This window comes from Lynx rufus, unplaced genomic scaffold, assembly GCF_022079265.1.
Source record: "Lynx rufus isolate CCGP_SWC_20201006 ecotype Redwood Valley unplaced genomic scaffold, mLynRuf1.p SCAF_26, whole genome shotgun sequence".
NCBI lineage: Eukaryota > Metazoa > Chordata > Mammalia > Carnivora > Felidae > Lynx > Lynx rufus.
Window position 1 is genome coordinate 11,690,248 of NW_025814841.1, and position 15,109 is coordinate 11,705,356.

The window sequence follows — 15,109 nt, forward strand, 5'->3', positions numbered from 1 at the left end:
GTGGCCTATTTTTATACAGCCTTTGAGCTGAGAATCATACTTAAGGTTGTAAAGGGGAAAAAACACAGTAACAAATGAGAATATGCAACATAAACTGCATATAGCCCACAAAGCCTAAAATATCTACTATTTGGTCCTTTACCAAAAAGTCTGCAGACTTCAGGCCAACATACAAAAGGTAAACATCATCATCAAAGTATGTATAACAATTTAGACATTAAAAAAGAGTGAACACTGTTTAAAACAAGCTTAAAACATTTAAAAATATGTAAGAACAGAGCAAATCGGATGAGCTGCCTGGGCAAAGTTAAAATGTGGATTCCCAAAAGATCTAGAATAGATTTAAAGCAAATCTCTTGAGCATTTAATCAATTTTTCTGAAGAGGAGAGACTGAAGTGGGAATTTTTCTAGGCACCAAACAAAAACCTAGTTACATATTTTAAAATTCAGTTGTCAGAATCATAAGAAGAAAAATGCAAGTGATAAACATATGAAAAGTTCACCTTTACCAGGAATTAAGGAAATGTAAATGTGTTAAAGTTCGCGTATTTCACCCACCAAATTAGCAACTGGAGGAAAAAAACAAAAACAAAAAAACCCTCACTGCTGATCGGAGTACCGGAGTACCGAGAGAAATGTACCTGGAAAGCAATTTGGTTTTACGTTTCACAGCCTTTACAAAATTACTGACATGATGATTACTGACATTACAATTTACTGACATGATGATTCTACTTGTAGGAATTTAACTTGAAAGCATCTAAAAACCAAAAAAAGTCTTACGCTTGGAGACAGAAATATTATAGCTTTATGATAAATAAAAACAGTAAACATAAATGCCCAAACATTAGAGAAATGAAGTAAATCACAGCACATCTACATGAAGATCTTTAAATGTCTATTCAAAGATTTAAGCATGATAACAATATAGTATATATAGTTAATATAACCTTAACTGTAGAAAAACAAAGACTGAAACCTGGAAGAAAATAAGCTAAAATGGCAAAAGGGGTAGTTACTAGGCAGTAGTAATACAGATTTTCAAAATGCTTTTAGTACTTTCTAAAACTTGCCAAATGTACCACAATGAACATTTGTTTTTTTAATCATCAGAAAAATTAAACCCAAAAACATATATAGACTCTTTAAGAACTAAATATTATGTGCCTGTTATCACTGTATTTACCTCTGTAATTAGTTCTTTGGTTCTAAAAAATTTTTCTCTGGCATTTTCATAAACAGCTGCATTTGTAGAGCCTTGCTGGAAGTATGCTGCACCCAAATCATAACACACCTAAAATGGTAATGAATACCAATTTGCTTAGTAAATTTTCATGAACTGAAGAGCTAACAAAACTCAAAATTATGTTTATCTCAGCAAAACGCTAGTACATATACAGGAAAAAAACTGTATTTCAGCAAGCAATGGAATAGTCAATGTTCTTAGTCACAAGCAACAGAATCCAGTGGACTGATTTAAGGAGAAAACAGATTTAAATGGTAAGATTTAGGGTGGTCTACAGAATTACTTGGCCCAAGGATCGACCTTTGGAAACAAAAGGGCAAGGGATGCAAACAGCCAAGATAAGAGCCAAAACTGACCTAGTGAGTGCTGCGGTCATCTCAACACTGGACTCTTATCACCTGCAGCCACCAGCACTACATGCCAAGAGCAGCAGCTAGCTAGACTCTTGCTCGGGCTGCCCCTGTCAACGAGATTTTACTGTCACCGTTGCTGCTATTCAACATCACGACGGATTCTCTATCATCTATGCTTCTTTCAAAGTGGGGGAGAGTAACTGCCTGGCCAGAGTGAACACTGAGAAAAATCTGAATTAATGACAATGAAAGGATAGAAAAAGACAACTAAAAAAGTACTAATAGAATTTGTAATTTCTGGGGCACCTGGATGGCTCAGTTGATAGGGCATGCGACTCTTGATCTCAGGGTCGTGAGTCTGAGCCCCATGATGGGTGTGGAGCCTATTTAAAAAAAAAAAATTGTGTATTTCTTCAAGAACCTTCTTCAATCAATGCCTAGACTCACTAAATGCAGAATTCAAGGACTCAGATTGTTTAATTCAACTTGAACATTTTATGGACAGGAATAAGGCTCAGAAGTGACAATGTCTGCTAAAAGGCATATAACCAAGTACTGGCAGAGCCCAGGCTCGAACCCAGATCCCTAAGGCTCCTAATATCCTGCCTCAAAAGTTTATTCTACACAGTGCTGACAGATCTGACTTTCTTAAAAAGTCTTCAAATTATCCCAAGTAGGATAAAGTTCAAACCTCTTGGGCCCGATCTTTAACGATCTCAGAATCTGGACTAACTTCTCTCTTCAAAACTCTCTATTCTCCTCTATTTCAACCATACCAGTCTTCTCAATTCCCAATTCTTATCAGATCCTGGAAATAAACTTCACTCCCTATCTCTTATTTCCATCTACATCAAACCAATCTTAGCAAACAGATACTTACTCCTCCTCCAAACTTCTAACCTCTAACAGTCTGATACACATCACAGAACTACTCTTTACTGATATGTATCATATATACATATTCTGTCCTCTTGAGCTAATCAAGATGAATTCTTCTCAGCCTGTAGGATACTGCTTCTTACTATTTAGTCCACATTAAATGTGTGGCTGATTTTCATTCTAGAGTACTTCCTCCCATCTGGATCAAAGGGTGAGAAAGAAAAGAAAAGAAAAGAAAAGAAAAGAAAAGAAAAGAAAAGAAAAGAAAAGAAAAGAAAAGAAAAGAAAAGAAAAGAAAAGAAAAGAAAAGAAAAGAAAAGAAAAGAAAAGAAAAGAAAAGAAAAGAAAAGAAAAGAAAAGAAAAGAAAAGAAAAGAAAAGAAAAGAAAAGAAAAGAAAAGAAAAGAAAAGAAAAGAAAAGAAAAGAAAAGAAAAGAAAAGAAAAGAAAAGAAAAGAAAAGAAAAGAAAAGAAAAGAAAAGAAAAGAAAAGAAAAGAAAAGAAAAGAAAAGAAAAGAAAAGAAAAGAAAAGAAAAGAAAAGAAAAGAAAAAAGAAAGAAAGAAAGAAAGAAAGAAAGAAAAGAAAGAAAGAAAGAAAAGAAAGACAAAGAGAAAGAAAGACAGAAAAAGGATATACAGGTATTTATACACACACAGACATTACAGTTACATGTAATTCCCCTTTCCAGGCAGACAGTACAAGATACCAAAAAGGTATTTTCAAGTATCACTATACTAACATTAAAACAAGGGTTTTTTTTTTTTTTTTTTTCAGATTTCTTTTTTAAGAAATCTCTATACCCAAAGTGGGCCTCCAACTTACAACTCTGAGATCAAGAGTCAAATGCTTTACCAACTGAGCCAGCCAAGCACCCCCATTAAAACAAGTTTAAATTCTAGGCATGCCCGGCTGGCTCCATACAGCATGTAACTCCTGATCTCAGGGTATGAGTTTGAGCCCCACATAAATACATAAAACAAGTTTAAATTCTATAATTAAGAGGTAGTTAATAAGTTAAAACAAACAAAAAGCCTGATAACAAAGTTGCCCTGACAGCAAATATTTTTGCTTTTACTGGGAAAAGAATTTAAAGATTTTCCTTTAGAATCAGGTAAATTTTTTTTTTTTTAATTTTTTTTTTTTTTTCAACGTTTATTTATTTTTGGGACAGAGAGAGACAGAGCATGAACGGGGGAGGGGCAGAGAGAGAGGGAGACACAGAATCGGAAACAGGCTCCAGGCTCTGAGCCATCAGCCCAGAGCCTGACGCGGGGCTCGAACTCACGGACCGTGAGATCGTGACCTGGCTGAAGTCGGACGCTTAACCGACTGCGCCACCCAGGCGCCCCGAATCAGGTAAATTTTAGTAACGTAAAGAATGTGCTTTAAATATTAACGTGCTGGGAAATAAGTATTGCTGCTAATTTGCCATTCAAGGCACAGAATTAGGACTCAGCTATATAATTAAGAAAGTATTTGATAGTTTACCTAGCACACTGACATGTTTTATTAACAGCTGTTTTGTTTTTCAGATTGTATCACCCACTAGATCGTGAAAATCAGAAACATTACCAATTATTTTTAAATAGACTCTGTGACTACAATATAGTACCATAAACCCTCTTATATGTAAGTTTCACTACTATTTAAAGATGTTCCCAATTGTCAATCCTCATTACTCCTATTCCAACTGTGACTGCCATCTCATCAGGTACTGAAAAAATGATTATCTTCAACTCTACAACCAGCTAATCTGAAAAGGCACCTCCCAACACGTTGTCATAGCTACTTCTGCCCATTTCAGGAATGGAAAACTGACTGAAGAAATCAGCAGGTGCCTGGACGGCTCAGTCAGCTAAGCGTCCTACTCTTGATTCTGGCTCAAGTCATGAACTCACAGTCTGTGGAATCGAGCCCCACAACAGGATCTGTGCTATCAGCGCAGAGCTGATTGGAATTCTCTTTCTCTCACCTGCCCCTCTCCTACACGTGCACTCTCAAAAGAAATGAATACACTTAAAAAAAAAGAAATCACGCAAGGGGTGCTTGGCTGGCTTAGTCGGTAGAACACGTGACTCTTGATCTCAGGGTTGTGAGCTCAAGCCCCACTTTGGGGGCAGAATTTACTTTAATTAATTAATTTACTTAAAAAAAGAACTGCCTGTTTAAAAACAGAACATGACGCGCCAACTCCCACAAAGAAGAGAATACAGAATATAAAACACACTATTTTCGTGGCCCTTTTTACACAGTTTTTGAATATTTTAAAATTTGTTATACCTAAGTTTCTCTGCTAAAAAGTGAGGAAGATGCAAAATACACGTTAAAAGAGAGATCTCAGAGAGTTTACAATCCAGCGGAGAAAAAGACAACACAAATACGCAGTATCTCACAACAATATCAACTGAAAGCTGTCAAAGGAACTAGAGCCCAGAGTTACAGAACCACCTTCAATGAAGACCCTTGAAAAACTAGTTATTTTCTCTAGGGGCCAACATTTTTCAAAGTCTAGCACAGTATCTGTTTTGGGGTTCAGGGTTTTTTTTGGTTTAATTATCTAACAATATGAATGAACTGTAGAATTGTTTACATACTCACTGCATTCTCAGTATTCAGAGTCTGTCTCTTAAACACAATTAGGAAACTATCTCAGAGACCATAAATCAAATGGAATTTCCCTTCCATTTCTTTCAGGAAAATTTCAAGTGAAGTCATAAAATTTACAAATTAATTATGAGTCAAAATTTTAATAGCATCTTAAGTCAAAAATCAAAAAGACAAAGGGAGGAATTCTAATTAAAAATACTAGAATGACCTCATGTAAGATTTTCTAAAACGTTGCCATGCATTGATTGAATACTGAAATAAGTACCTGGCACTGCATCTCCTCAGTTCTGATTTTCAATCCAGCAGTAGAACTCTCAGTTTCTCCATTTACCATGCCTGGCTCCATTGCCAACAAATCTAGTGTTCTCATTGTGTGGACATAAAGATCCTTGTCTAATTTAAGGGCTGCCTCTAGTACCAAAATAGAATCAGAAGCTTGCTCTTTTAGCTACAAAAATTCAATAAACAAATTATTAAAATACAAACATCACAGAAAACTAACCAAAATATATACACAGGACACTCAATAACTTGGTGTACTAAGCTATTAAAAAAATTTAACACAGCAAGAGTGCAATTAAATCTGTTGAAATAGTTAAATTTTTAAAAATACAGTAAAAGTTCCTATTTAGAAATTAGAAAATACAAAGTAGAAAAGGTACCTTTTTATTTTTTTTTTTACAAAAAAAAGATAAAAGTGCTCTAAAGATTTGCTTCCACTGATTTATTCAAGAAATGTTTATATGCATCAATGTGTCAGCCACCGTTTTAGTAGGCACTAGTAACAAAAATAAAATGATGCAGGGTTTTTTTTCTCCACATTCAAAATACTACAGCATAATGGGGCGCCTCGGTGGCTCAGTCGGTTAAGGGTCCTGGACTCTTGATTATAGCTCAGGCCATGATCTTGTGGTTGTGAGTCAAGCCCTGCATCAGGCTCTGTGCTGACGGAGGCTCTCTCCCTCTCTCTCTGCCCCTCCACTTGCTCTATGTCTCACAAAAAATATAAATAAGCATTCAAAATACTACAGCACATTAACTTTATATAAATATGGAATGTTTCTCTCCTCTCCCAGCTACTAGACTTTACACAGTGTTTCTGGTGCACTGTAGGTGTCATGGAATTACAGAGATCATTTTTAAATTATGGAAACTCCCACATTTCCACTTTTATATTAACTACATTAAAAAAATAACTGCTACAGGGGTGCCTGGGTGTCTCAGTCGGTTGGGCGTCCAACTCCCGGTTTTGGCTCAGGTCATAATCTTTTGGGTTTATGAGATCAAGCCCTGTGTGAGGCTCTGCGCTGACAGCATGGAGCCTGCATGGGATTCTCTATCTCCTCTCTCTGCCCCTCCGTTGCTCACACTTTCTCTCTCAAAACAAGTTAACTTAAAAAAAATTCTTTTAAACAATAACTACTGTATTTTTGTGACTGCAAAGTAATTTAAAAAAAAATTTTTTTACGTTTATTTAGTTTTTGAGAGACAGGACGCGTGGTAGAGGGGCAGAGAGACAGGGAGACACAGAATCGGAAGCAGGCTCCAGGTTCTGAGCTGTCAGCGCAGAGCCTGATGCGGGGCTCAAACTCACAGACCAGGAGATCATGACCTGAGCCGAAGTTGGACACTCAACCGACTGAGCCACCCAGGCGCCCCTGCAAAAGTAATTTTAAAATATAATACATGTAGGGTGGGGGGGGGGGGAGGGGAAAGTGGCTGATGGGCATGGAGGAGGGCACCTGCTGGGATGAGCACTGGGTGTTGTATGGAAACCAATTTGACAATAAATTTCATAAAATAAAAAAATAAAATAACATAAAATAAAATAAAATAACATAAAATAACATAAAATAACAAAATAAGATAAAATAACATAAGATAAAATAACAAAACATAAAATAACGTAAAATAAAATAAAACATAAAGTAAAATAAAACATAACACAAAATAACAAAGTAAAATAACAAAATCACATAACATAAAACAACAGAACATAAAATAACATAAAATAAAATAACATAAAATAAAATAAAATAAAATAAAATAACATAATATAAAATAAAGTCTTTGTTGTAAAGAAAAATAAAATAAAATCTATGTTAATTATAAAATTTTGGGGAAAAAATATGAAGATATCATCTGTAACTGTGATTTATCTGCTAAAGTATAAAAATTGGACAACAGAATTGGTGGTAAAGCACTACACTGAAAAGCTGTATGATTTACAATTGTTACCAAACTATGTTCCAACAATAAAAACCTATACATTACTGCTTCCAGACCCTGCCAACTCTTGCATATCTAACGTTAGAGGAAGCATGTGAACATGCTCTGAATGCACCCCAAAATGTGTAACTGATGCTGATACTCACTACTTTCAAAATATTTTCTGTTAGTTCTTTCTCCTGTTGCATCTGATTCATGCTAAAAGAGAAAAGATTGAGAAGTATTTAACATTTTTCAAGACTAAAAATTCTAAACTTTAGAGCATCATTCTTCAAAATGAGGCAGAATTTAAACAAAAATGGTAATACTACTTCTTTTCACCCTTGAAAAAACAAAAACTCAATTATGATGTTCATTTACCATTATTTTTTCATTTGCTTTGTGTTGAAAAAACAAAAACAAAACCCTCGATTTAAGACTAAACCTTATTGGCAGCAAAAGCTCATTTCTATCAAGTTAGAAACTATGCTCTCTAGCTCCAAATTTGGGTAAGCTGCTAACCTAGAATTTAAGAGTTAGGTTTAGGGGTGCCTGAGTGGCTCAGTTGGTTAAGCATCCAACTTTGGCTCAGGTCACGTCCTCGTGGTCCACAGATTTGAGCCCCATGTGAGACTCTGTGTTGAAGCTCAGAGCCTGGAGCCTACTTCAAATTCTGTGTCTCCTTCTCTGTCTCTGCCCCTCCCCTGCCCGTGCGCTCTCAAAAATAAACATTAAAAAAAATTGTAAGAATTAGGTTTAAAACTCCACAGATGATAACTCTGGTAATTTTTCGTATTCTAAACTAATTTTACATATTAAAACAATTTCCCTACATACAGAACAAATATAACTTCATGTAAATTTAATTAAATGAAAAAAAAATCTTAATACTTTGGAGCAGGGGAATTAACACTAAGATGAAAGGCACAAGTCACAATGCATTCCTTTTTCCAGAGCTCTCTACTATAGATATCCAGAGCACTGCCTGATTCTGTCACCCTTCTAACTCCCCAAACCTACCTGCACGTAGGCCTTGTGCCCTCCTCTAACTCTACTCTTTCGGTACCAGAGGTTATTAGAAACATGCAAATAAAATTTTTTTAATTCTTTTTTTTTTTTTCAACGTTTATTTATTTTTGGGACAGAGAGAGACACAGCATGAACGGGGGAGAGGCAGAGAGAGAGGGAGACACAGAATCGGAAACAGGCTCCAGGCTCTGAGCCATCAGCCCAGAGCCTGACGCGGGGCTCGAACTCCCAGACCGCAAGATCGTGACCTGGCTGAAGTCGGACGCTTAACCGACTGCGCCACCCAGGCGCCCCAAAATTTTTTTAATTCTGATGACAAAAAGTGTCAACCAAGGGTCCCATCTGCCGACTTACACACTTAACTGAGGAGGTCCAGGTTTGGCCTGCTTGACAGGAAAACTGCTTTGAACAATTGTCCTAATTGCCCTGAAGAACAGACAAGAAAAAGAAAATTTAACACATTGCAAATGTCACAAATTATTTTTTAAGTACTACTTAGAACATTTGTTATTATTAATTAGCTGAACTTTTATTCGATATGTAATAAAACCTTCATAAATCATCCACATTTTTATCAGAATGCTTTTCTCATATATGCAGTCATAATTTTCTCTACCATCAGACTCCCAGTTTCCAAGATCCTCCAAGAGCTCTCCAGGGTATAGGGGAGCCTTAAAAGCACATCCCTGAAAGCCAGAGGGCAATTACACACAGGCTGCCCAACACATTTGAGGTCTATGAAAAAATTTACCATCTATTGTAGAGAAGGATAGCCATGGCAGTGGTCGGAGGTAAAGTGGCCAGATCCATATCCACATGCTTTGTCCCAGGAGGAACTTTACTGATGCACAGCAGTTCATTTAGCAGCATATTCAATACTGGAACAGACAAACTTAAAGAAACAAAAGGTACACATCTGCATAAGAAGCATAAAATACACAATTCAGTATTTTCACTGACAATAATTACATTGTTAAAGGACTAAACCTGAGGCTATTTTATTAATCTGTCTCAACAACTTGTATGAAAATATTAAATTTCAGGGGTGCCTGGGTGGCTCAGTTGGTTAAGCATTCAACTCCTGATTTCAGCTCAGGTCATGATCTCAAGCATGGTTCATGAGATCAAGCCCTGCATTGCCTGCTTGGGATTCTCGCTCCCTCTCTGCCTCCAAATGAACCTTTAAAAAAATACTACGTTTTTAAAGATTTTTAAAATTTTCTTTATGAAAACAACTTAAACATACACAAAAGCAGTCAGAATATAATGAACCCCCATGTGCCCATCATCTAGTTTCAACAATTATGGACTGATGGCTAATATGCTTTCATCTCTACTCTTGCTCACTTCCTCCCCTTCCCATACTATCATAAAGCAAATTTTTAACATTAAATCATTTCTTCCGTGTTTCAGAATTGATCTCAAAAAATTAATTCAACAGTGGCACGTGGCTGGCTCAGTCAGAAGGGCATGCAACTTGATCTTGGGGTTGTGAGTTTGAGCCCCACGTTGGGTGTAGAGTTTACTTAAATAAAACTTTTAAAACATTAACTCAATATAGTCACTGTATTAATTTCACATCTAAATATATTTCAGTTGGGGGTGCCTGGGTAGCTCAGTTAAGCTTCTGACTTCAGCACAGATCATGATATCACAGTTTATGAGTTCGAGCCCCACACAGGGCTCTCTGCTGTCAGCACAGAACCTGCTTCAGATCCTCTGTCCCTTTCTCTCTCTCTCTCCTCTGCTTGTTCTCTCTCTCAAAAAAATAAGTAAAAATAAACTTAGAAAGTCTTATGGGGCATCTGGGTGGCTCAGTTGGTTAAGCGTCCAACTTCAGCTCAGGTCATGATCTCAAGGTTTATGCGTTCAAGCCCTGCATCGGGCTGTCTGCTGTCAGCACAGAGCCAGCTTCAGATCCTGTCCTATCTGCCCCTCCCCCCCCACACACATTCTTTCTCAAAAATAAACATTAAAAAAGTTTTAAATACCTTACAAAAAGTTTTCAGTTGCTTATCAAATACCCCAGTGTTCAATTTCCAACTGCATCATTTACATCATACTTTTTGGGTCCACATTACTACCTCTTGACAGGCCTCAAGTCTATTAATGTATAGCCTCACCTTAGATTAAAGAATTCTTTAATCTGGAGAAGGGTGGTGAAAACAAAGTGTTTAAACACTACCAGTGAGAACGTGAACTAGTACAACTCTCTTGGAATGCAATCTGGCAGTATACATCATGGGATTTAAAAATGTTTATACCACCTGAGTCAGCAACTTAATAATCTGTACTAAGGATGTAACCAAAAACTCAGATGAAATTTAATGACAAAGGTATTTAAGGCTCTGTGATTTATTAAAATTAAAAAGTAGAAACAAACTAAACATCAATGGAAGACAGTTAATCAATTATCCACATGATGGAATTATCTCCAAAAAACAAAATGGGGAAATGTTCATGTTACTGTTATATGGGAAAAAAAGAAACAAAGAAATCACAACAGTGTATACAGGTTAGGGTATGATCACAACTTTGTTTAAAAATATAGGAAGAAGGATGCCTGGCTGGCTGTCAGTAGAGCATCCAACTACCAATCTCAGGGTTAGGAGTTTGGACCCCACAGTGGGTATAAAGAGTACTTCTAAAAAATAGGAAAACAACAAAAACTACACAAAAACGTTAAAAGTACTTGTCTCCCTCCTCTATTATTTCTGATTTCTGAATTTTACGAGGTACTTTTTTTTTGTTTTTTTAAGTAGGCTCCATGCCCAGTGTGGAGCCCAATGTGGGGCTTGAACTCATGACCCTAAAACCAAGACCTGAGCTGAGATCAAGAGTCAGATGCTTAACCATCTGAGCCACCCAGATGCCCTTACAAGGAGTTCTTTTAAAATTGTGAGGGGGTGCTTGGATGGCTCAGTGTGTTGAGCATCCAACTCGATTTTGGCTCAGGTCACGGTCCCAGCGTCATGGGATCGAGCCCCACATCAGGCTCTGTGCTGACAGCTCGGAGCCTGGAGCCTGCTTCAGATTCTGACTCCGTCTCTCTCTGAGCCTCCCCTGCTTGTGCGCTCCCTCTCAAAAATAAACAAACAAAAAAAAAACGAAAAGGTGATTTAAATTTACATAACATTCAAATACTTTTTTATACCTTTTGAAAAACAGGTGCATATATTACCAGGAACATACAGAAATATAAGTTGCATTTTAAGGGCTGGTATCAGAAAAGCATATATAAAAATAAAATAAAAAATCTAAATAGTATTTCAAAATAAATTTCTTTTAAATCTTGTATACCTTTTCTCTAATATGTCTAAGTCCCACTTCAGATGTGCAGCAACTTTAAGAGCGAGTAGCTTTAAAATACGATTTCTCTTGTTATCAGGTGGAGGCTGCACCTGGTTTTGTTCATTTACTGAAGGTTTGGAAGCCTGTTCCAAAAACTGAACAATAAGTTGAACTGGTGCAGGATCTAGGGTTTAAAAGAAAATAAATTTAACTTTAACTTTCAATTACAAAGATGTGAAAGGTTTCACTATACTGGCTTTTGGCCACAAAAAAAAAATCCCAACAGCTGTGTAGTTATGATGACTAAGGAATATGATTTATAAGAGTACCTAGGGATTACATGAAAGATCAGGAAGGGTGGTAAGTAAGGAGGAAGGGTGGTACGTAAGGAGAAAGGGTTAACAGAATCATGAAGAAGAAAACACTTTAGAAGTAAGAACATGATGACTATAGATTTCCAGTTTAGCAAATAACCAATATCAATTAGAGGAAAGAGAATAGAGATGTCATCTTTGGAATTACTGTTTTAACAATTAGTGCGACCTGTATCAAATTACCTCTCTGCACCTGTTTCCATCAATGCAAATAGAGAATACCACCACCTACCTGTGATTATGAACACCGAATTAAATGAGATAACAGATGTGAAGTATTAAGCATGGCACCCAGAACATTCAATAAATATGAAAAGCAAAGAATTAAAAGAACATAACATCATACAGGTGGTTAAACTGCTTGAATGAAACCACTAACTTCTCCCACAGTTGTCTCCATCAGTTAAGGCTAACATAGATTCAACAAGCTACATCTGGATTTGAACTGTATCAGCAAAATACTATTCAAGAAACTTACCTGGTCATACCAGTACCTCTTTCCAGAAATGCCTGCCGTTTCTCTCCTTCTCTAACAGCACCCACTAATTGGGATATTAATCATGATCATAATTAAACAACCATGTTACAAATGTGTAACATTCCCTGCTCTCGGAGGTTTTCTCCTTTTAATTTATAGACCAACTTGGGGGAAAAAAATAATTAGGAGTCGGTAAAATCCCCTCGTTGAGAAACAAAACATTTAAATAAGAATCTAAAACATAAAGAATTAGCATCAGGATCAGCACTAGAACAGCAATTACTCTCCGTCTCTAAATTGATCACAGCCCGGAGTTCTGTAGGGGTGTGTCAGATCCAGCCTCCCCGACGCACTCAATCTCACAAGACCACCTCAAAGGAGCTAAAACCGCAAACGGTAAAAGGACCAAAGGGGAGGGAAGCGGGAGGGCCTTTGTTTTGCGTTTTTAAACCCTTCTCGGCGGTGCCCCCGCACTGGGATGCTTAATGTTTAGCGAGGGAACCCCGCCAGAGCTTGGCTCGAATTCGCGCCTCCTGGGCCCCCAGCTATGTGGCCGAGGAGGCGCGGGCCCTGAGAGCCCGGCCAGCCAGGTGCCGGTGGACGGGTCCCGCTTCCCTCCGGGTGTAGGCGCCGCGCTTACCCGGGCAGGGCTTGCGCAGATGTTTCTCCAGCAGCGACTCCTCTAGCAGGAACTCGAACCAGCAGGTCTGCGGCGGGGTGCAGGGCCGGCTGGAGGTGGCTGCCTCCCGGTCCGCCGCCTCCGCGCTCATCCTGCCCCCGCCGCCGGTACCCCCAGGGACGCTTCCCGGCTCCAACCTGACACTCGGACGCGTACCACGGGCCGGCGATTTGCGGAACCTCCGCGGGCGAGGCCCAGCTCAGAGCGTCTCGGAAACCCACACAACCCAAAATGGCGGCGGGGCCCAGTCTGAGCTGAGAGACCTAAGTCCGCCTCCCTGCGCCAGCGCCGCGCCTCCGGACCAATCGTTGTTCGATTTGTAGAGAAAGAGGGCGGGGCCAATCCGTAAATAACGCCTCGTCCTGGTTGCCATAGGAGACGTCTAGCAAAGAAGCTGGATCGCCAGTGGAGTTTCCCCTTTTCCGGGGGGATTCTCAGCGAGAAAATGGAACAGTCTCATCTAGGATTACAGTGGACCTCGATGTCCTCATAAAAGACAGCGAACACTACATGTTTAAACGTGATCCAGACAAAGCTCGTCTTCTTCGGTGCTTTAATTTCCCTATTTCCATTTTCTAGATTTCTTTGCACGTAGGTCCTCTAGGCGGAGGCGCCCTGCTGTCTTGGGCACCTGCGCCCCAATCCCCTTCCTCGAAGGATGAGAATGATGGCCCAGCTTTTCTGTTATTTTTCAGGATCATCTCTCAATATTTAGCGCCTAATTAATCCTTTTGATATACCAGCTAGGGATATTGTTAACCCCATTTTACTTTTACCTCCATTTTGTAATATTCTTGTGTTTTTTAATTACCAATTAAAAGAGGAAAAAGTGTATTCAAAGATGGTGCACACGCCCTAAGAGTGTGGACTCTAGGTTAAGCTATTTAACCTCGCTGGACCTTTGTTTCCATATTTGTGCTTTATCTTAGGATTGATAAGAAAATTCAAGGCGGAGCTTGAGATAATACAGGTAAATGAATTAATATAGTTCAGCTTTTTAGACAAGGCCTGGCGTCTAGAAGCATTGATAAATATTACCTGATCTCATATAGTGCTGTTTTTGCAAATTATTTTCCATATTTGTGCTTTATCTTAGGATTGATAAGAAAATTCAAGGCGGAGCTTGAGATAATACAGGTAAATGAATTAATATAGTTCAGCTTTTTAGACAAGGCCTGGCGTCTAGAAGCATTGATAAATATTACCTGATCTCATATAGTGCTGTTTTTGCAAATTATTTTCATACACGAGTCTAATTTTCTCCCATAAACAAACTCATTACACACCTTTTAACCAATGAAGAAACTGAGGTTTCAGAGTTATCATTTGCCCAAGATTTCCCAACAAAGAAGGGGCTAAACCACAGCTTTGATGAACTTTCAGTTGTACCCAGGCTGCTTCCACCATAGGATAGATAGCAAGGACAAGATCAATCACTTATGGTCTTTTCCAGAATGAAGAAGGAAGGCATTCACAAGTTTTAAGAAAAATAAATGGAAGTAACTCCTCCCTAAGTGAAAGTAAATCCAAATGCTTCAGTGGCAATCATTGCCTTATTCTCTTCCTGCTCAGTCCTCTTTCTGGGCTGTGTGCTGCGTCTCCTCTTTCATTTTAGTGTTCCCTGGGTCCTGTGCCTTGCCCTCTTCTCACTATAGAAGCCATCCCTGGGTCACTCCCCCCCAACTCCTGCAATTCTGTCCTAGCCTCTAAAGAAATCATGTATTAGACTAATAAAAGCCTGAAGACTAAGAAGATACCAATAGGGAGATTAAAAAGTTATTTTCATGGAAGATTTGGTGTGTTTTACTCACTTAGGCATAAAAAGATGAGGGGAGAAAGGATGGATCCCATGTTCTCCACTCCAGTGAAAAGGGTAGATTACCTATGTCTCGATCCTTTATCAGTATAGTGGATAGCTAAGGGACAGGTTTGAAATTCATGTTGGAAATGTTTGAATATGCATCA

General features: G+C 38.3%; 1 protein-coding gene across 4 annotated transcripts in view; it reads right to left on the reverse strand.

Annotated features, from left to right (window-relative positions):
• Positions 1-13,370, reverse strand: part of INTS8 (integrator complex subunit 8) — a 54,092-nt gene extending 40,722 nt beyond the window's left edge. Inside the window, exons 1-7 of one of the 4 annotated variants that reach the window (XM_047088809.1) lie at positions 13,106-13,370; positions 11,623-11,797; positions 9,074-9,214; positions 8,677-8,748; positions 7,461-7,512; positions 5,351-5,533; positions 1,188-1,295 (exon numbers count right to left, since the gene is read on the reverse strand). In XM_047088809.1, coding sequence (XP_046944765.1) covers positions 1,188-1,295; positions 5,351-5,533; positions 7,461-7,512; positions 8,677-8,748; positions 9,074-9,214; positions 11,623-11,797; positions 13,106-13,235 — 861 coding nt within the window. In that variant the 5' untranslated portion in view covers positions 13,236-13,370. Of the gene's footprint in view, positions 1-1,187; positions 1,296-5,350; positions 5,534-7,460; positions 7,513-8,676; positions 8,749-9,073; positions 9,239-11,622; positions 11,798-13,105 lie in introns of all 4 variants that reach the window. The other 3 variants (XM_047088808.1, XM_047088811.1, XM_047088810.1) reach the window with 3 other exon arrangements.
• Between the last annotated feature and the right edge of the window lie 1,739 nt (positions 13,371-15,109).